This window comes from Rhinolophus sinicus, chromosome 1 (assembly GCF_057876585.1).
Source record: "Rhinolophus sinicus isolate RSI-liver-muscle chromosome 1, RSI-T2T, whole genome shotgun sequence".
NCBI classification, from domain to species: domain Eukaryota; kingdom Metazoa; phylum Chordata; class Mammalia; order Chiroptera; family Rhinolophidae; genus Rhinolophus; species Rhinolophus sinicus.
In genome coordinates, this window is record NC_142501.1 from 27,231,898 (window position 1) to 27,253,841 (window position 21,944).

General features: G+C 40.7%; 1 protein-coding gene across 4 annotated transcripts; it reads left to right on the plus strand.

The window, feature by feature from the left end:
• The first annotated feature begins 204 nt into the window (after positions 1–204).
• LOC109435570 (C-type lectin domain family 2 member H-like) lies at positions 205–21,918 on the plus strand. Of its 4 annotated transcripts, XM_019713521.3 has the most exons (6): positions 205–344; positions 664–780; positions 7,826–7,951; positions 8,169–8,347; positions 8,931–9,037; positions 17,409–21,918. In XM_019713521.3, exons 2-6 carry the CDS (start codon positions 729–731, stop codon positions 17,545–17,547), a joined length of 603 nt encoding a protein of 200 aa, XP_019569080.3. In that variant the 5' UTR covers positions 205–344; positions 664–728; the 3' UTR covers positions 17,548–21,918. The 4 variants fall into 4 exon arrangements, with proteins under 4 accessions (XP_019569080.3, XP_088654016.1, XP_074182141.2 ...); XM_088797890.1 differs by lacking the exons at positions 205–344; positions 17,409–21,918 and adding an exon at positions 14,518–15,254 and having other exon boundaries at positions 367–780; XM_074326040.2 differs by lacking the exon at positions 205–344 and having other exon boundaries at positions 368–780; positions 8,220–8,347.
• Positions 21,919–21,944: the final 26 nt, after the last annotated feature.

The following is a 21,944-nucleotide window of genomic DNA, read 5'->3' on the forward strand; positions in this document are numbered from 1 at the left end:
TTCTATACATATTTTATTAAGTGTTTGAATCATAAATGGATGTTGTATCTTGTCAAATGCTTTTTCTGTATCAGTTGATATAGTCATATGATTTTTGTCCTTTATTTTGGGGTTGGGCTCTGAATCTGGTGCAGGAAGAGCTTTGCAACTTCAAAAGCTCTCCACATACCCACACAGACACTGTGCCTTTTGACCCAGGTGAACTATTAACAGAGGAGAAGTCTGTCTCCCAGGGAATCCTCCCATTGTGTGAGAAGCTGGAATAGTGCAGAGAAAACATAGAACACCTAATTACTCAATCCCAACAGATCTTCTAGAGCTGCTGTGTTATACTGGATTAAGCTGTACTTATTTTTGACTTTTTGTTGTTATCTCTGGCAGTAGTTCTCTTTCTGCTACAGGCCTTTTATCTAAATTCTTTTAGGCAGTTAAGGGAGTGGCCAAGAACAACTTCCTGAATCTACGGTCGTTTTTTGTTTTTGTAATCAGCTAAAAAATAGGGCAAAAATACATATTTTGGGGTATTGAAATTTGCTGCCCTACAGAATCTCATTTTAGGCAACCAGTCATCTTATCATGGAGAAACAGGCTGTGAATTAGACTAAATTAGACAAAGAATTTAAAGTTCACTGAGTTTCATTTTCCAATTTCTGCTTGTTGCAGCAACTTGGCAAACATTCTACCAATGTTCCTCTAAAAGGCTGTCAGCTGTGGAGGTTTCACTGAAAATGTTACCTACAGACTGTACCTTCAGAAATGGCATGGAGAAGAAAGGATTTGGTAATGTAAACTTGATGAAACTTGAAAAAAAAAAAAAAGCGGGGAGGGGAGTTTTTCTCCAATGAAGCATAATGGGAGCTGTATTTCAGGAGTATTAGTACTTCACAGTCAGTCTCTGTACAAGGAGCAATGTTTTAAAAGAATTAGGTGGGAGGATATGGGTGTAAATGTTGCCTCAATTATTGTATTACCATGTATGTTAAATATTTCTGGGGCAGGAGAAATGAACAGTGAATTAGATTATAAGAGGATAAGAGAAAAATATTATTTGGGTTTATGTTGTTAGTCTTTGTACTTTCCCCAGGTCCCTGGCAAGTTGTACTCTGGCGAATCACATGATGTTAAATAACATTATTTATATCCCAGAATGACAACAAACTCGGGACTGTAACAATTTTGTAATACGCATACTAACAAAAGTTGCCTGCAAAAACTGGAACTTTTAGTGTACATGTCCTTTGTAATTTAAAAACAGGTATGGGGGGCTGAACAGGTGGGGATGAGAGGCTGAACTCACCCACCAGCAAATCCCTAGTATTTTTAATTTATAGCAAATTTAATTAGAAAGAGGAAGAACGTAATAAATGTGTTCGTACTTCGGTCCAGAAGAAAGGATACCCTTCATTGAACCTGTAACTTCTGCTTTTTGAAAAACATAAATTTCATTCTTTTTTTTCTTTGGTTCTCCCCTCTCCTTGAGTTTTATTTTTTATTTGGGAGGATAGGATATTGGCTTCTCTAGAAACCGGGTTCAAACTTAATTAAAAAGAAAGTTTATCAGCTAAGCCAATTATTTACTTAACTGAAATTATTTCACAATCAGAATGTTACCTAGTTAACACTGACCAATCAGGATGTTACACGGTCCAAACAGTAAACTTATTTTTTGAAATCCAAACAGTTTTTGTAAGTTAGCTAAGTTTTTTGGATCAAGAAATGTTAAATGTTAAAATTAGGTGAATAACCATTCTGACAGATGTGAGGTTTCCCATTATGGTTTTGATTTTAAATTCCTTGATGATGAGTGATGTTAGGCATCTTTTCTTTTTTTAATATTTACTCTTTAAAAAACTATTTTTAATTACAGTTGACATAAAATTTTAAATTAGTTTTAGGTGTACAACATAGTGATTCAACATGTATATACCTTTCAAAGTGATCACTATAATAAGTCACTAGTAACCATCTACAACCATACATAGTTATTACAATATTAAGACTCTATTCCCTATGCTGTACATTACATCCCCTGACATATTTTAGTTTGCACTTAGTCCCCTTCTCAATTTCTCTCCATCCCACCAACTGCCCCTCTGGCACCATCAGTTTGTTCTCTGTATCTATGACTTTGATTCTGTTTCATTTTGTTTGGTTGGTTTTTTAGATTCCACACATAATTAAATTCACATGGTATTTTTCTTTGTTCAACTTATTTCATTTAATGTAATACTCTGTAGGTCCATCCATATTGTAACAAATGGCAATATTTCATTCTTGTTATCGGCTGAGTATTAGTCCATTGTATATATGTACCACATCTTTACCCATTCATCTATGAGTGGACACCTGCTAGGTTATTTCCATGTCTTGTCTATTGTAAATAATGCTGCAGTAAACACAGGGGTATATATGTCTCTTTGAATTATTGTTTTTGTTTTCTTTGGATAAATGCCCTGAAGTGAAATTGTTCAGTCATATAATAGTTCTATTTTTAATTTTTTGATGAATATCATACTGTTTTCCACAGTGGCTACACAAGTGTACAATCTCAACAACAGTGTACAAGTATTCATTTTCTTCATATCTTTGCCAACACTTGCTATTTGTTGTCTTTTGATAATAGTCGTTTTGATAGGTGTGAGGTGATATCTCATTGTGATTATGATTTTCATTTCCCTTATGATTAGTGATGTTGAGAATCCTTCCATGTGTCTACTGGCCATCTGTATATCTTCTTTGGAGAAATATCTATTCAGGTCCTCTGCCCTTTTTTAATTGTATTGTTTATTTTCTCAATGTTGAGTTGTGTGAATTCTTTATATATTTTGGATATTAACGTCTTATCTAATTGATCATTTGCAAATATCTTCTCCCAGTCTTGTTGATGGTTTCCTTTGCTGTGCAAAAGCTTTTTAATTTAATGTAGTCTCATTTTTAAAATTTTTGCTTTAGTTTCCTTTACCCAAGGAGACATATCCAAAAATTATTGCTAAGACTGATGTCAGAGAATTTACTGCCAGTTTTCCCCTAGGAGTTTTATGATTTCAGGCCTTCAGTTCTTCAGGATTAAAGGCATTTAAGTTTTTAATCCATTTTGAATTTATTTTTATATATGGTGTAAGAAAGTGGTCTAGTTTCTCTTGCCTGATTGCTCTGGCAAGGACTTCCAACACCATGTTGAAAAGCAGAGGTGATAGGGGACAGCCCTGTCGTGTTCCTGAACACAGAGCAAAGGGCTTGTTTTTCACCATTAATTATGAGATTAACTGAGGGTTTGTTATATATGGCCTTTATTATGTTAAGGTATTTTCCTTCTATACCTATTTTATTAAGTGTTTTAATCATAAATGAATGTTGCATCTTGTCAAATGCTTTTTCTGCATCAATTGATTTAATCATATGACTTTTGTCCTTTATTTTGTTTACGTGATGTATCATTGATGGTTTGGGATGTTGAACCATCCTTGTGCCCCGGGGATGAACCCCACTTGGTCGTGATGAATAATGTTTTTAATGCATTGTTGTATTCGATCTGCTAGAATTTTGTTTAGGATTTTTGCGTCTGTATCCATCAGAGATACTGGTCTGTAGTTTTCTTTTTTTTGTGTTGTCCTTACCAGGTTTTGGTATCAGGGTAATGTTGGCCTCATAAAATGAGTTAGGGAGTACTGTCTCTTCTTCAATTTTTTGGAAGAGTTTGTGCAGGATTGGTATTAGATCCTCTTTGAAGGTTTGGTAGAATTCACTAGTGAAGCCATCTGGTCCAGGACTTTTGCTTTTGGGAAGGTTTTGGATGACTGATTCAATTTTGTTACTGGTGATCGGTCTGTTTAGATTTTCCAGTTCTTCATGGTTCAGCCTTGGAAGGCTATATGTTTCTAAGAACTTGTCCATTTCTTCTAGGTTATTTAATTTGGTGGCATATAGTCCTTCATAGTATTCCTGGATGACCCTTTGTATTTCTGTGGTGTCCGTGATAACTTCCCTTTTTTCATTTCTGATTTTGTTAATTAGCGTCTTCTCTCTTTTTATCTTAGTAAGTCTAGACAAGGGTTTCTCAATTTTGTTAATCTTTCAAAGAACCAGCTCTTTGTCACATTAATCTTTTTCTATTGTCTTTTTTGTTCTCTATTTCATTTAGTTCTGCTCTGATTTTTGTTATTTCCTTCCTTCTGCTGACCTTGGGTTTCATTTGTTCTTCTTTTTCTAGTTGTTTAAGGGGTAATGTGAGGTTATTTATTTGGGATGTTTCTTGTTTCTTGAGATAGGCTTGTAATGATATGAATTTCCCTCTTAAAACTGCTTTCGCTGCATCCCAAGAAATTTGGTAGGATGTATTTTCATTGTCATTTGTTTCTATGTATCTTTTGATCTCTCCTATAATTTCTTCTTTGACCCAGTCATTCTTTAAAAGTATGTTGTTTAATCTTCATGTACTTGTGTTTTTTTCCTGCTTTCTTTTTGCAGTTGATATCCAATTTCAAAGCCTTGTGATCAGAGAATCTGCTTGGTATGATTTCAATCTTCTTAAATTTGCTGAGGCTGATTTTATGTCCCAATATATAGTCTATCCTTGAGAGTGTATTAGAAAAGAATGTATAGTCTGATGTTTTAGGATGAAGTGCTCTACATATGTCAATTATGCCCATTTCATCTAATGTGTCATTTAGGGCTGCTATTTCATTATTTATTTTCTGTTTGGATGATCTACCCATAGCTGTCAATGATGTATTTAAGTCCCCTAGTATAATTGTGTTTTAGTCAATTTCTCCCATTAGTTCTGTTAGTAGTTGCTTGGTATATTTTGGTGCACCCTGATTGGGGGGATGAATATTGATGACTGCTACGTCTTCTTGTTGTATAGTCCCCTTTACCATTATGAAATGTCCATCTTTGTCTCTTGTTACCTTTTTCACCCGGAAGTCTGTTTCATCTGACATCAGTATGGCTACACCTGCCTTTCTCTGGATACCATTTGCTTGGAGTGTCAATTTCCACCCTTTCACTTTGAGTCTATGCTTCTCCTTGTAGCTGAGATGTATTTCTTGGAGACAGCATATGGTTGGGTTTAGTTTTTTGATCCAATCTGCTACTCTGTGCCTTTTTATTGGTGAGTTCAGTCCATTTACATTTAGGGTGATTATTGATATGTGAGGATTTCTTGTCATTCTATCTTTAGTGTTCTGGTAAGGCTGTGTCTCCATTGTTTCTTTGCCTTTTTGTTGTTGTCTATTATTTCTGTGTGGTGGTATTCTATGGTGTTCCCCCCTGTTTCTTCTTTCATTACAGTATATATTTCAGTTCTGGTTTTTTTTTTGAGTGGTTACCCTTAAGTTTATGTAAAAGAAAGTCCGATATTTAGAGTATTCCATTTTCTTCAGCACGCTTACTTTCTCCATTGCCATATTCCGGTTCAGGCCTTTACTCTCCCCCTTTTTATGTTTTGGTTGCCAAAAATTGTCCCTGTTCATAGTGGTTGAATAGCCTCCTTTAGTATTTCTTGTAGTTCAGGTCATGTATTAGAAAATTTCCTCAGCTTCCGTATGTCTGGAAAGGTCTTTATTCCTCCTTCATATCTAAAGGATATCTTTGCTGGATATATTATTCTTGGCTCATAATTTCTCTCTTTCAATAGTTTGAATATTTGGTTTCACTCCCTCCTCGCTTGTAGAGTTTCTGGTGAAAAAACCTGATGATAATCTAATGGGCTTTCCTTTGTAGGTTACCATCTTCTTTTCCCTGGCTGCCTTGAGGATTCTTTCTTTGTCATTGATTTTAGACAGCTTCAATACAATGTGCCTTGGAGAAGGCCTTTTGGGATTGAGGTAATTAGGTGTTCTATTTGCTTCTTGGATTCGAGGATCCAGTTCTGTCCACAAGTTTGGGAAGTTCTCATCAACAATTTGTTTGAATATATTCTCTGTTCCCTTCTCTCTTTCTTCTCCTCCTGGTATGCCCATTATTCTTATATTGCTCTTTCTGATGGAGTCAGAAAGTTCTTGTAGAGTTCTGTCATTTCTTTGAAGTCTCAAGTCTCTTTCTTCTTCCATCTGTTAACTTCCAGGTTTCTATCTTCGATGTCACTGATTCTTTCCTCCATCTGGTCAACTCTACTACCTAAACTGGCTATTTCGTTCTTAATTTCTTCTGTTGAGTTCTTAATCTCCAGAAATTCTATTTGGTTCTTTTTTATAATTTCAATCTCTTTCGTAAAATGCTCATGTTGTTCTTTGATTGTGTTTCTGAGTTCATTAAACTGCATTTCTGTGTTTTCTTGCATCTCGTTGAGTTTTTTCAGAACTGCAATCTTGAATTCTCTGTCGTTTAAGTCACATATTTCCATATCTTAAATTCGTTTTCTGGAGACTTTTCACTTTCTTTCTGAGCTGTCTTGTTGCCTTGGTTATTCATGGCAATTAGTCTTTTAATTATTTCTCTTCCTAAACATGTACAGGGGTGGCTTCTGCAACAGGTTGATAGGAAGAGGTCTTTCTTTTGTTTTCCAGTACTTGTTGGTAGAACATTTTATTTTCTCTCCGACTGCAGCCTTTTTTTCTCTCTCACATGGTAGTGCTATGTTTTCTCTGCACTATTCCAGCTTCTCACGCAATGGAGAGATGGGCTTCTCCTCTATTAGTAGTTCACCTGGGGCACAGGACGCGGTGTCCGTGTGGTTATGTGGAGAGCTTTTGAAGTTCCAAACTCTTTCTGCACCAGATTCAGAGCCTGCATGTTTCAGCAGTTCTGTTTACTCCTGCAGGGATCCACCCAGATTGGTGGCCAGTGGCGGGGTGAGTTGTGAGAGTTGGCCCAGAGTAATGGCGGCAACCACCACCACAGCCCGTCCTGCTTCCACTGCTCCCTCCCCTTTGCCAGAAGTAGTTGGGCTGCGAATCTGTGTCTGCGGTCCACAGTTCTCAGAACAACAAATATTCTGTTCTTTTGATCTGACACTGCTACTGTCCCGCTTCTAGCAATGGGCAGGTGGGGGCAGTGCGAGGTTTGGGAGGGTAAGGAGGGAGGGCTAGTCTCAGTACCTAAGGCTTCCGTTCCCTGCTCAGCAGTGAGGTCTTAAACCACCATTTTCAACCTTCTTCCCTCAGTCTTTTCTCCGAAGTCTCTGCCGTGAACGTTGGGTTCAGCCATGTTATATGCTGTCCCCTCAGCCCTGTGGGCCATAAATGGAGCCCTGGCCATCTGAGTTCTCCCCTCTCCCCCAGCTGTGGTAGTTCCGGGGTAGAGCGAGCTCGGAGCACTGAACTAGGTCTACGTCCTGTGCCCGCGCGGCTCCATCTCCGCACTTTTCCCTTCCCTCGTCCACTGCTCGTGTGATTCACTCACCTTTAGGTGAATTCAGTAGTGAGACTCTTCATTTTGCCTGTCTGCTGTGCAGGGAGTCCTTTGTGGAGTTATAGTTGTTCGATTAGTTGTAAATTCTTGGGGAGATTTGGAGAGGCACACCTCACACCGCCATTTTGATGACATCTCAATTCATTTGTTTTAATAGCTTCTTTATGAAAGTAAATTATGGATTGTTTGTATGCTTCTTTTTTCATCCTGATTTCTACTCTGTTTGTTTCTTTCTCACTCATTAACATTTATTCCAATAGCTGGAATGTTCCTTAGGTGAAAAAAATTCAGTTTCTGTTATCTCTGGCCTTTTTTGGGCAATGGCCATCGTTTATGAACCACTGCCTTTTGTGAAATTAGTTGACACGAGGGAAGTTAAGGTACAGATGACCTTAGATATTGATTTTGTGATATGTTTAAGTTTTTGTCCCTAAAATTTTCATGAGATTAAGATTATGATACTTGTATTTTGTAGGTAAAAATCTCCAAAGAAGATATCTAGAATTTATATCACCTATAACCGCTGCCAAGGTTAATTGCGGCCTCATCATTATTGCAGTCCTTGCTGTAAGTGTGATTGCACTTTCCGTGTCTTTGGGAGGTAGGTTACTTGTTCTTCAAACTTTACAATGCTCTTCATATATACATATAATATTTATTGAGTTCCATTATATACCAGGCACTGTGTGAAGTGCTTGAGGTATATCAGATGAACATATAATGTTTCATAACTGATCTCAGGATACTAAGTAGAATAATAGATAAAACAGTTGAGAAAATTTATGTATTATAATTCATTGTGATTGCTCAACTTTTAGTGAGACAATCAGTGCCATTATTAGAATGCCCTGTGTTTCCTGCCTGCCCAGAAAGATGGATTGGATTGGGGAAAAAGTGTTTTTATTTTTCTGAAGACATAAGGAATTGGACATACAGCCAGGCTTCCTGTGCCTCTTTGAAAGCTAATCTTGCTCGGATTGAAACTCTGGAGGAACTGGTAAGAAGTGTTTTTGGATCATGGTCTTTATTGAATACTTAGCTACCTGAGAAGGGTATGTAGCATAGGGTTAAAGCTGAAAGGTAAGGAAGGATCCTATTCCAGGCAGACTTGGGAGCCTTGGATGCAATGTCAGTACCTGATATTTCTTGGGAATGTATTCTCTGTCTGGAACCCTCAGAGACATTTTAGATACATTCTCTCATCTAATCCTCATAGTTAACCTGCAAGGTAAGATGTATTGTTCTCATTGTAGAAAGAAATAAGGTAATCATAATTTATCATCCAAATTGGGAATTTTTGGGCAGTGAAAGTGACAATATTAATATTATGCTGAAACAACAGGCATAATCTGGGACTTTTCCAGTCAAACTGGAATGTATGGTCACTTTAAGTTAAGTAATTTAGGATCAGCGACACGGAATCACTTAAGCTGAGAAGTGGGGAATAGTCTCACTCCAAAGTCTCAACTTCTGAATCATACCAGGGTGCCATCCCAAAAGGGAAGGCTGTAGGGAAGAGAGACTCAAGAGTAATATGAGAGAAAGAGACACATGTTTTCTTTTTCTGTGTTTTATAATAGACATTCCTAAAAAGATACAAAGGCCCTTCTGACCATTGGATTGGTCTTAGCAGAGAATCATCCCATCACGTTTGGAAATGGACAGACAACACTGAATATAATGCCACGTACGTTTTGAGACTTCTTTTTCTTCTACTGTGTTTCTATGTGGTTATGTATGTGAGTTGTGTTTATGAGACAATACATTTAATATCATGGAATGCTTACTGCACTATGAGTTAATAAATATAAACCCTTTGTATGTATTTCCATTTATCAGCTATCCCTTTGGAAAAATGTATTGTGATTTCAGTTGAAATCTTTTCCATGATGATGGCATTTGACATAACACTTGCACTTTAATCCAACTATTTAAACTTTGCTAAAATCCCTATTTAGAATATAGAGAGAATAGCTGTTGCATAGCAGGGGCTCTAAAATCCTAGAAAGCCACCGAAGAGTTGATATCCACAAGATTCTTAAGTCCACTCTTCCAGCTGCTACATTCATTCATAAAAGGAAGGTCTCCAGCTAACCTATGGGAATCTCCCTTTAAAGTTTTATCACCAGAAGGAATTTAGTGACAGTTCCTTGGATTGTGAACATTTCAAAGGGGGGCATTTTAAATGTAACCATTACATTGGAGCAAACAAAATGTAGGGGCCCAATCAATTCCATTAACCAAATCTAAGCCCTTTTAGACATTTACTATTATAATAAAAAGGTATTTTTATTTTCATAAATTTGTGAAACAGTTCAAGAGAGCACTGAAAATAATCATCACTGGAACAACCAAGGTGGCTTAGTAGGTAAACGCTGTGTTTATCTTCTCTCACAACCACATCAAAATTACAATTAATTTACAAAACAACCACCTGAAATCAAGATAAACTAAAGCCTTTCAACTAAGGACTCATAGAAGAAACCAAAGCAGAAAGGGACAGGGACACGGAACGGGCTGGTCCCACAAAAGCATGTGACCATTAAAGAACGGGAGGGCTATTTTGGCTGTGGGGGGTCCCCCATCCCCTGAAGGAGTGAGACATACCAGTGCCACCCCAGCCCATGATTCCAGTGCTGGGGAGAGGAGTCCCCATAATTTTGGTTGTGAAACCCAGCAGAGATTGTGACTGAGTGAGACTGAGTGCAGCTGCACTCACAGGCCCTCCTCTTAAAGGGACTGCATGCAGACTTACCCACCAATGGAATCACTTGTTCTGAGCTCCAGCACTAGGGAAAGGTGACAGGGACAAATGGTGGGGAACTGAGTTGCCTGGTTTGGGACAGGGGCTGGAGAGGCAGCTTTCTCCTGGACGGAGGAGCTGGTGGAGGCCATTGTTTTATTGTTGACTCCTCCTCCTTCCCAGTGTGCACACACAGGCGGCCACCATTTCTGAGTCTCCACCATTTGTTTGCTGAGCCCTGGAGATTTGAGACATGGCTCTGCCCAACTTTTGGGCACACCCAGGCTGCTTTCAGTGGCTGCTTGCTGCACTTTCATAGGGTCTCTTAAAGGTTTGCGGAACACAGACAAGCAGTATCTGGCTTGAACATGTCTTGTACCTCTGGCTGAGCAGCCCTAAGTTAGCACTAGTGGAAGTTGGCCTTGGTTCATGGCTTGGCCTCTCAAAAGCACTTCCAAGCACAGTACGGGTGGCAGCCATCTGCGGATTTCTTTCTGGCTCCTGCTAGGTGGCCCTGGGTGGGGCACGGGCTGTGGCTGAAGTAGACCTACAGTGGATCCCCTCCAAGGTGGTCCTGGGGCAGTGGCCAGCTTCAAAACGAGCTGGAACATCACCTAGCTGTCTCCAAGTATGACACACCCAAGGGGCAGATGGGACAGGCACCAGAGTCCTGCTGAGGTAGATCCTGCTTTGTAGGATGAGCCCCTGCACTACAACCCTTTCACTGTAGTCAAGGCCAGTCCTCACAACCAATGAACCCAAGGGTCAGTCCTTCACATTGATGTGCAATTATCAACCAAGACTCAACTACAAGAGGAGGGCACACACAACCCACACAAGGGACACATCTGGAGCTATGGCTCAGGTGACCAGAAAGACTGTGCCACTGAACCCCACAGCACACTTGCTACATAAGGCCACTCTACTAAGACAGGAGGACATAGCAGCCCTACCTAATACGTATAAACAAACACAGGGAGGCAGCCAAAATGGGGAGATAAAGAAACATGTCCCAAATGAAAAAACAGAACAAAACTCCAGAAAAAGAACTAAGCAAAATGGAGATAAGCAATCTATCAGATGCAGAGTTTAAAACACTGGTTATAAGAATGCTCAACGATCTCATAAAAATGGAGATGGAAACCATGAAAAAGAACTAGTCAGAAATAAAGGATACAATAATAGAAACGAAGAATATATTACAGGGAATCAACAGTAGATTAGATGAAGCAGAGGACTCAACCAGTGATGTAAGAGATAAGGTAGCAGAAAACACCCAATCAGAACAACAAAAAGAAAAAAGAATTCCCCCCAAAATTGAGGAGAATTCAAGGGACCTCTGGAACAATATCAAGCATACCAACATTCACATTATAGGGGTACCAGAAGGAGAAGAGAGAGAGCAAGGAATTGAAAACTTATTTGACGATATAATGACAGAAAACTTCCCTAACCTGGTGAAGGAAATAGACATACAAGACCAGGAAGCACAGAGAGTCCCAAACAAGATAAAATCAAAGAGGCCAACATCAAGACACATCATAATTAAAATGCCAAAGGTTAAATACAAAGAAAGAACCTTAAAAGCAGTAAGAGAAAAGCAGTTAGTTACCTACAAGGGAGCACCCTAAGACTGTCAGCTGATTTCTCAACAGAAACTTTGCAGGCAAGAAGGGAGTGGGATGAAATATTCCAAGTGATGAAAAGCAACAATATACAATCAAGATTGCTCTACCCAGCAAGGCTATCATTTAGAATTGAAGGACAGATAAGGAGCTTCACAGATAAGAAAAAGCTGAAGGAGTTCATCACCACCAACCAGTATTACAAGGACTCTTAGAGGAATTTTTTTAAGATGGGAGAAGGGTTAAGAATGCGTGAAAAGGGAGGGATTAAGAAGTACAAATTGGGGCTGGCCCGGTGGCTCAGGCGGTTAGAGCTCCATGCTCCTAACTCTGAAAGCTGCCGGTTCGAGTCCCACATGGGCCAGCGGGCTCTCAACAACAAGGTTGCCAGTTCAACTCCTCGAGTCCCGCAAGGGATGGTCGGCTCCACCCCCTGCAACTAAGATTGAACACTGCACCTTGAGCTGAGCTGCCTTCCAGATGGCTCAGTTGGTGGAGTGTGTCCTCTCAACCACAAGGTTGCCAGTTGGACTCCTGCAAGGGATGGTGGGCTGCACCCCCTGCAACTAGCAGGGTGTTATACAATAGTCATGGGGATATAGGTTATAGCATAAGGAATATAGTCAGCAATATTGTAATAAATAGATATGGTGCCAGGTAGGTACTAGATCTATCAGGGTGATAGATGGGAATGGGGTTCGGGTCAGGGTGAAATAGGTGAAGGCATTAAGAAATATAAATTGATAGTTAATACAGTATGGGGAATATAATCAACAATGTTGTAAAGATCATGTCAGATGTCAGATGGGCACTGGACTTGTCAGGGTGATCACGTCATAGACTGTGTAGATGCCTGACCAATGCACTATACACCTGAAGAGCTGAAGTAGAATAATATTGAATGTCAACTATAACTAAATATATAGGTATAAGACCCGGTATTATTTTAATATAAGCCTTGGTATAATATAATATAATATAATATAATATAATATAATATAATATAATATAATACCGGGTCTTATATTAATTTTTGCTCCAAAAGATGCATTAGAGCTGATGGTCTGGCTAGGTCTTATTTTTGGGGAAACATGGTATTTTTGCCACATCTGCAGTTACTTCCTCCATTGGAGTCTTGAGCCCCTCAAAGTCATCCATAAGGTTTGGAATCAACTTCTAAAATCCTGTTAATGTTGATATTTTCCCATCTTCCCATAAATCACAAATGTTCTTAATGACATCCAGAATGGTGATTTCTTTCTAGAAAGTTGTTAATTTACTTTGCCCACATCCATCAGAGGAATCACTATCTGTGGTAGCTATAGACTTAAGAAATGTATTTCTCAAATAATGACTTAAAAGTCAAAATTACTCCTTGATCCGTGGGCTGAAGAATGGATTTTGTGTTAGAAGGAACAAAAACAACATTCATCTCCTTGTACATCTCCATCAGAGCTCTTGAGTGACCAGGTGCATTGTCAATGAGCAGTAATATTCTGAATCATTTTTTATGAGCAGTAATTCTCAACAGTGGGTTGTAAACAGATGTGCTGTCATTCAGGCTTTGTTGTTCTATTTATAGAGCAGAGGCAGACTATATTTAGCATAATTCTTAAGGGCCCTAGAATTTTTGGAATGGTAAATGATTATTGGCTCCAACTTAAAGTCACCAGCTGCATTAGCCCCTAACAAGAGAATCAGCCTGTCCTTTGAAGCCAGGCATTAAATTTTCTCTTTGGCTGTGAAAATCCTAGATGGCATCTTCTTCCAATATAAGGCTGTTCATCTACATTGAAAATCTGTTGTTTAGTGTTGCTACCTTCATTCATTATCTTAGCTAGATCTGCTGGATAATTTGCTGCAGCTTCTACACCAGCATTTGCTGCTTCTCCTTGCACTTTTATCTTGTGAAGATGGCTTTTTTCCTTAAGCCCCATGAATCAACATCTGTTAGCTTCAAACTTTTCTTCCTCAGCTTCTTTAACCTCTCTCAGTCTTCATAGGATTGAATAGAATTAGGATTTCTTTTCTGGATTAGATTTTGGCTTAAGGGAATGTTGTGGCTTAATCTTGATCTTCTATTTAGACCACTAACATTTTCTCCATATTAGGCTGTTTTGCTTTTTTATCATTGGTTTATTCACTGGAGTAGTATTTTGATTTCCTTCAAGAACTTTTCTTTTGCATTCACAACTTGGCTAACTGTTTGCCAGAAGGAGCCTAGCTTTTGGCTTATCTAGGCTTTTGGCATGCTTTCCTCACTAAGCTTAATCATTTCTAGATTTTGATTTAGAGTGAGGGATGTATGACACTTTTACTAAACAATGTAGAGGCCAATGTATGATTATTGATTGTCCTAATTTCAATATTGTTGTGTCTCAAGGAATAGGGAGGTCTGATGAGAGGGAGACAGACAAGGGAATGGTGGTTGGTGGAACAGTCAGAACACACACAACATTTGTTAAGTTCACCACCTCATATGGGCTCAGATTTTTGGTCCCTGAAACAATTATAATAGTAACATCAAAGATCACTGATCACAGATCGCTATAACAAATATAATAATAATGAGAAAAGTTTGAAATACTGTGAGAATTAACAAAATGTGACACCGAGACGGTGGGGGCAGAGCCCCAGAAAGTAGTTTCCAGGCTCTCAGCCTCACATAGACAGGTGCTGGCTCAGGTAGTAAATGGTCATCAACTGTGATTGCATGGCCATCAGCTGTGGCTAGTTGGCCGTCAGCTGTAACCAGTGAGCCACTGGCCACTAATATAACTGCTATGGCTACGCTAACAGAGAGAGAGAAGGAGAGAAGAATGGAGCTAGCAAGAAGATGGTGGCTGGGCTGGCAAGCGTGGATGGCGGTTTGCGGACAGTGTGGATCCGGCCTCCAGTGAGAGTATAGTGCCGCCAGCGAGAATATAGTGGTATGACTGCCCTACCTATGGCTCCGTGGGTGTTCCTTTTTGGCCTCACCATATCCTGCGTTCTTGGGTGGGGAGTGGGAGCAGAGACCCCGCCGGACTCCCCGCACGACAAATGGCGCAGCGAGCAGGGTATGGTGCCAGCCAAAGCTCCTCGAAGGGCGGTGGAGCAGTTTGTGTGTATGAACACTCAGTCTCAGGAAGACCAGGAGGAGCAGCTGCCGAAGAGCTGGACCCCCGTGGAGGGGTGGGAGGACGTGGACGGTTCTCCCACTAGCACAGGAAAAGCCATGCAGCTGCTGGAGAGATGGAGCCCCGTGGAGAGGTGGAAAGATGTGGACAGTTCCCCAACCAGCACAGGCCGGAGAAAGCAAAGGTCGTTGCGGCCCTGTGGGCCGGGAAGTTCCTGGTCAGGCAGCCCGGATGCGGGACTTGTCCCAGGAGGAAAGGCTTGCTGAGTCCTCCATGGGAGATGAGGGTGAGGTCAAGGTCGTCCCTCACCCCCAGGACAGCCCTGGCAAATGACTATGGACTATGGGGAATTGCCTTCTATCCCTAATTTAATGGACAGCTTGACTGTTTGCTTGGGAACATACCAGCATGTAGTGGAACTGGGGGATATTTGCTTTTGTGTCTTGACTGGCCACCATCGAGAATATGTAAGCACCTTGACTGTGAGTCGCTGTTGTTCCAGCAGGGTACCCTGAGAGGCCCAGAGAGAGGGGCAGTGCCCTGAGAGCCCTGGCTGAGTCCAGGAAGTCTGGCTGTGCCCAGAGAGAGTGGCAGTGCCCTGAGAAACCCTGGCTGTGTCCAGGAAGTGTGGCTGTGCCCACAGAGAGTGGCAGTGCCCTGAGAGCCCTGGCTGAGTCCAGGAAGTCTGGGTGAGCCCTGAGTTGCTCTGGCTGTGCCCAGGAAGTCGGGCTGTTCCCAGAGAGAGTGGCAGTGCCCTGAGAGACCTGGCTGAGTCCAGGAAGTCTGGCTGTGCCCAGAGAGAGTGGCAGTGCCCTGAGAGCCCTGGCTGAGTCCAGGAAGTCTGGCTGTGCCCAGAGAGAGTGGCAGTGCCCTGAGAGACCTGGCTGAGTCCAGGAAGTCTGGCTGTGCCCAGAGAGAGTGGCAGTGCCCTGAGAAACCCTGGCTGAGTCCAGGAAGTCTGGCTGTGCCCAGAGAGAGTGGCAGTGCCCTGAGAAACCCTGGCTATGTCCAGGAAGTGTGGCTGTGCCCACAGAGAGTGGCAGTGCCCTGAGAGCCCTGGCTGAGTCCAGGAAGTCTGGGTGAGCCCTGAGTTGCTCTGGCTGTGCCCAGGAAGTTGGGCTGTTCCCAGAGAGAGTGGCAGTGCCCTGAGAGCCCTGGCTGAGTCCAGGAAGTCTGGCTGTGCCCAGAGAGAGTGGCAGTGCCCTGAGAGCCCTGGCTGAGTCCAGGAAGTCTGGCTGTGCCCAGAGAGAGTGGCAGTGCCCTGAGAAACCCTGGCTGAGTCCAGGAAGTCTGGCTGTGCCCAGAGAGAGTGGCAGTGCCCTGAGAAACCCTGGCTGTGTCCAGGAAGTGTGGCTGTGCCCACAGAGAGTGGCAGTGCCCTGAGAGCCCTGGCTGAGCCCAGGAAGTCTGGCTGTGTCCAGAGAGAGTGGCAGTGCCCTGAGAGCCCTGGCTGAGTCCAGGAAGTCTGGCTGAGCCCTGAGATACCCTGGCTGTGCCCAGGAAGTCGGGCTGTTCCCAGAGAGAGAGTAGTAGTGCCCTGAGAAACTCTGGCTGAGTCCGGGAAAACTAGTGGTACCCTAAGAAGTCCAGGAAGTCTGGCCGTGCCCAGAAGCACTGGTGGTGCCCTGAGAAACCCTGGCTGTGTCCGGGAAGACAGGTGGTACCCTAAGAAGTCCAGGAAGTCTGGCCGTGCCCAGAAGTACTGGTGGTGCCCTGAGAAACCCTGGCTGTGTCCGGGAATACTAGTGGTACCCTAAGAAGTCCAGCAAGTCTGGCTGTGCCTAGAAGTACTGGTGGTGCCCTGAGAAACCCTGACTGTGCCCAGAGAGCCTGGCTATGTCCAGGATATTGCATTCACCCCCAGGCTCCTTGCACAGGGCCCCTCGCGGAAGATGCTTGTCGCGTAGATTGTGAGGCGAGAGCCTGTAGGGGTGGAGTGTGGGGGCAGAGCCCCAGAAAGTAGTTTCCAGGCTCTCAGCCTCACATAGACAGGTGCTGGCTCAGGCAGTAAATGGCCATCAACTGTGATTGCATGGCCATCAGCTATGGCTAGTTGGCCGTCAGCTGTAACCAGTGAGCCATTGGCCACTAATATAACTGCTGTGGCTATGCTAGCAGAGAGAGAGAAGAAGAGAAGAATGGGGGCTAGCAAGAAGATGGTGGCTGGGCTGGCAAGCGTGGATGGCGGTTTGCGGACAGTGTGGATCCAGCCTCCAGTGAGAGTATAGTGTCGGCAGCGAGAATATAGTGGTATGACTGCCCTACCTATGGCTCCGTGGGTGTTCCTTTTTGGCCTCACCATATCCTGCGTTCTTGGGTGGAGAATGGGAGCAGAGACCCTGCTGGACTCCCCTCACGACAGAGACACTAAGTGAGTAAATGCTATTGAAAAAATGGTGCTGATAGACTTGCTTGACTCAGGGTTGACATAAACTTTCAATTTGTAAGAAATGCAATTTACGCAAGGTACGATAAAGCAAAGCACAATAAGACAACGTATTCCTGAATAGTGAAGAAATGAATATAGGTATCCAACTTACCAATTTTTAATATTTTTGTGTTTGGTTTTAGGTTTGTCATCAAAGGAGTCGGGGAATGTGCCTACTTGAATGACAATGGAGTCAGTAGTGCTAGGACCTACACTGATAGGAAATGGATTTGTAGCAAGCCAAGTAATGTCTATATGTGCCATATTCCTTCAGGTTTTTGATGGAGATTAGGTAGGCAGCGAGGACCATCAATGTTTAGCTTGCTTCCATAGATTGGTTATTGTAAATAATTCCTTAATGAACACAGTGATCCACATGTATATATGTATATATATTTTTTTTCTCCCCCTTTTTCCGCACTCACAGCAGCTCATGGCAGCTCTAGTCAGCTGCCAGCCACTCATGCTGGCTGCTCATGGCAGCCCACGGCAGCCCACCACAGCCCACCACAGCCCAGCTCCAGGGAGAGCTATTGTTCAATCTTAGCTGTAGAGGACACAGCTCACTGGCCCATGTGGGAATCAAACTGGCGACCTCAATGTTAGGAGCACAGCACTCCAACCACCTGAGTCACAGACATGGCCTTATATATCTTTTCAAAATAGTGTTTTTGTTTTCTTGGGGTAAATATTCTGCTCATACAACTCAATTAACAACAAAAAAGAAATCCAATAAAAAAATGAAAAGACATTTCTCCAAAAACGACATACAGATGGTTAACAGACGTATGAAAAGATGCCCAACATGACTAATCATCAGGGAATTTAAACCACAGTGAGATACCACCTCACACAGGTCAAAATGACTATTACCAAAAGCTAACAAATAATGTGTTGGTAAGGATGTGGAGAAAAGGGAACCCTGGGCCAGCCCAGTGGCTCAGGTGGTTGGAGCGCTGAGCTCCTAACACCGAGGTTGCCGGTTCGAGTGTCTTAATTGGGAATTTCCCAAACATTTATGAGAGATACATTGTAAATTGTTATGTACAGTTGCTGCTCCATTGCTTGGTCTACCAAAAATATTACCAGTATGCATTCATAATATTTGTTGACAGCAAAGATGTAAACTATCATAAGGTGGTATAATACAGAGATTTGGAAGAGCACGATTCTAAATTAAGTATTAAATGGTATATGTTGATATTTATTTGTTGAACCCAGAGTATAATCAATATCAATGAACTCTTCTTTTCCTATACAGATAGTCCTTAGCTAGCACACATGGGACCGTAAAAATGACCATGCTATCTTGAAACCACGTAACATGATTTTAATAACCGATAAGAAAAATACAATTGGTTTGTGATGTTTAAAAATTTTAACACATTCAAAATTCTCTCATTGTCAGTTTCAAAGATGTAGGGATATTTAAAAAGTACTAAAAGTAATATTCTGTACTCTATTTTAAAACATTGGAAACACTGACAAAGTGCTTTTTACACTTTAATTCTTAGTGTTTATATTTTAAATTGCAGTGTGCTAAATAAGTATTATACCTATAAACAACATTGTTTATTTTACCTTTATTGAATTTAAAATTCTGCTTTTATCTCAGATTAAATCACAAAGTGTTAATTCCTCTAACTCTTTAAGCATTCAATAGTCAATCTCATAATTATTTATATCCTACTTAGTTTTAAAAACAAAATGTTTTAAAAATTTACAGCAGTAGCTACACTGTACTGATGAGTCCCAAAAAGGACGAAATAGCAATTTATAGTGTTTTTTTCTTATGTATGTTCATGTCCCCTAATTTACTGGTATCAATTCCTTCTTGTAATTATGTGCAATTGTATATATTTATATGAATACAAATAAGTTTCTGGAATTAAATCTTTTTTCAGTGAATCACAATCTTATTTTATTCTAGTCATGCTTTTTGCCTTATCCATTTTTCCCAGGTTTTCTAAGAGGCAGGGACTATGCCTAGTTCACTTTTGTATCCTTGAAGATTAGCACAATGTCTCAAATATAAAATATATTCAATACATAACTGTGGATATGCCTTCATGACTATGAGACTCTGCCCTATTTGCCTAGTTTTTGCTAACTTTCTCACAAACAAGCTAAATTTGTACAGAAATCTGGAAAGTAAATAAACAAAAAAATATTTTATTTGATAAACTGTGTGTGACTCACCCCAAAAATTCGAGTCAAACTGTGATCCTAACTCATCTAGTATTCTTTTACAAACTAGGTTTCCAAGCCATATATCTAAAGCATGGATTCTATTTCTTACACTCTGTATGACCTTGATAAATTACATAGCCCCTCAAGCAGTTTCTTTACATGAAAATTAGTATACTAATACTAATTTCACTGGCTAGTTATAAGATTCAAATCAGATCACAGATGAAAATCTTTTGCATATATCTGACTCATAGTAACTATTTAATAAATTATCATTCTTCCATTATTGCTCTATGGAAATAAAAATAGAAATAACAGCAAAAGTACAGCCACTAGTGTGGGAACTTCTAAGTGATATTCAATTCATTGTCATTTCCATGCTTCCACCAGTCGAAAGTCAGTGACCTGTTTAAATCAGTTTCTAATGCTTCAGTGGAAATCTTTACTGGAATTAATTATTCAAAACACAGATGACTAATATTTCCTCACAGGAATGCCTGAAAAAGTACACGGTTTTAACATAGAAGAAAACCTACACAATTGGGACTTACCCAAGAAAACCTACACAATTGGGACTTACCCAAGAAAACCTACACAATTGGGACTTACCCATTCTTTCACTGTAAATCTATTCTAATTCATTCTTCACATTTCAACCAAATTGATAATTCTAATCCAAAATATGAGTAGGTCACTCCCTTGCATAAAATCTTTCAATGATTCCTCCTTTGATCTCAGTATATGACCAAAACTGTTAATGGTAATCAAGGTCACATAATATTATTACGATGGGGCCGGCCCGGTGGCTCAGGCGGTTAGAGCTCCACTCTCCTAACTCGAAAGACTGTCTGTTCGATTCCCACATGGGCCAGTGGGCTCTCAACCACAAGGTTGCCAGTTAAATTCCTCGAGTCTCGCAAGGGATGGTGGGCTCCACCCCTGCAACTAAGATTAAACACAGCACCTTCAGCTGAGCTGCCTTCCAGATGGCTCAGTTGGTTGGAGTGTGTCCTCTCAACCACAAGGTTTCCAGTTGGACTCCTGCAAGGGATGGTGGGCTGAGCCCCCTGCAACTAGCAACGGCAACTGGACCTGGAGCTGAGCTGTGCCTTCCACAACTAAGACTGAAAGGACAACAACTTGAAGCTGAATGGCACCCTCCACAACTAAGATTGAAAGGACAACAACTTGACTTGGAGAGAAGTCCTGGAAGTACACAGTGTTCCCCAATAAAGTCCTGTTCCTCCCCCCGCCAAAAAAGAAGTCTTTGCTATTAAAAAAAATATGTTATTATGACATTGCTTTCCTTTCCATCTTCTACAATACATGGTCTATACATGGCATTGTGTGTTCACCACCCAGAGTCAAATCTCCTTCCATCACCATATATTTGACCCCCTTTACCCTGTCCTACCTGCCCCTGTTACCTTCTGGTAACCACAAAACTGTTGTCTGTTTCTATGAGTTTTTGTTTATTTGTTTGTCTTGTTCATTTGTTGTTTTCAGCTTTATAGCCCACATACCAGTGAAATCATATGGTTCTTGACTTTTTCTGTCTGAATTATTTTAGCATGATAATCTGAAGATCTATCCATGTTGTTGCAAATGACTGTAGTTTATCTTTTCTTATGACTGAGTAACATTCCATTGTCTATATGTACCACATCTTCTTTATTCAATCATCTATTGAAGGACATTTGGACCGTAAATAAAGCTGCCATGAACACAGAGGTACATATATCTTTATGGATAAATGTTTTCAGATTTTTTTGGCAGAGACCCAGAACAGGGATTGCTGGATCACATGGTAATTCCATTCTTAATTTTTTAAGGAATCTCCATATTGTTTTCCATAGGGGCTATACCAATTTACATTCCCACCAGCAGTGAGTGAAGGTTCCTTTTTCTCCAAAAACTTTCCAACACTTGTGCTTTTGATTCTTTATATTAGGTGATATTTCCCCATCCCCCTCTTCTGGTAGCTGTTATTTCCCTAATCTAAACTAGCATGTGTTGCTATTGTTTAATCAGTTTTCTCATTTCCCAATAAGAATGTAGCTACATGCAGGGAGAGCCAGTGATTTTTCCTTCCTTATATTCTCAATGCTGTGTGTATAGCCTGATTGATTAATTAATGTCTATTAAATGAATTACTCTGTTTCAGTGTATTTTTTTAAAAAATTGTATTTACTTTTAATAGTTTGTAGCCAGTTTGCTTAAAAACATATGTAGTCCTTCTGTACTCTGGCGTATGCTTAATACCTTCTGAGTTTCTTAGCTTTGAGTCAAGGAGAATAATAGCAATGACAAAAACTCTCCAGAAAACCTGGAAACTTTGAGATAAAGGGTATCTACTCTGTAACACAGCAATGTGCAACTTATATTTAAACACTGAAAATAGATTTTGATATTTGTTCAGTGGAAATGAATGTACATTGCCTATAAAAATGCTATTTTTCCATATGTGAATTTAAATGTGTTTTTTTTCT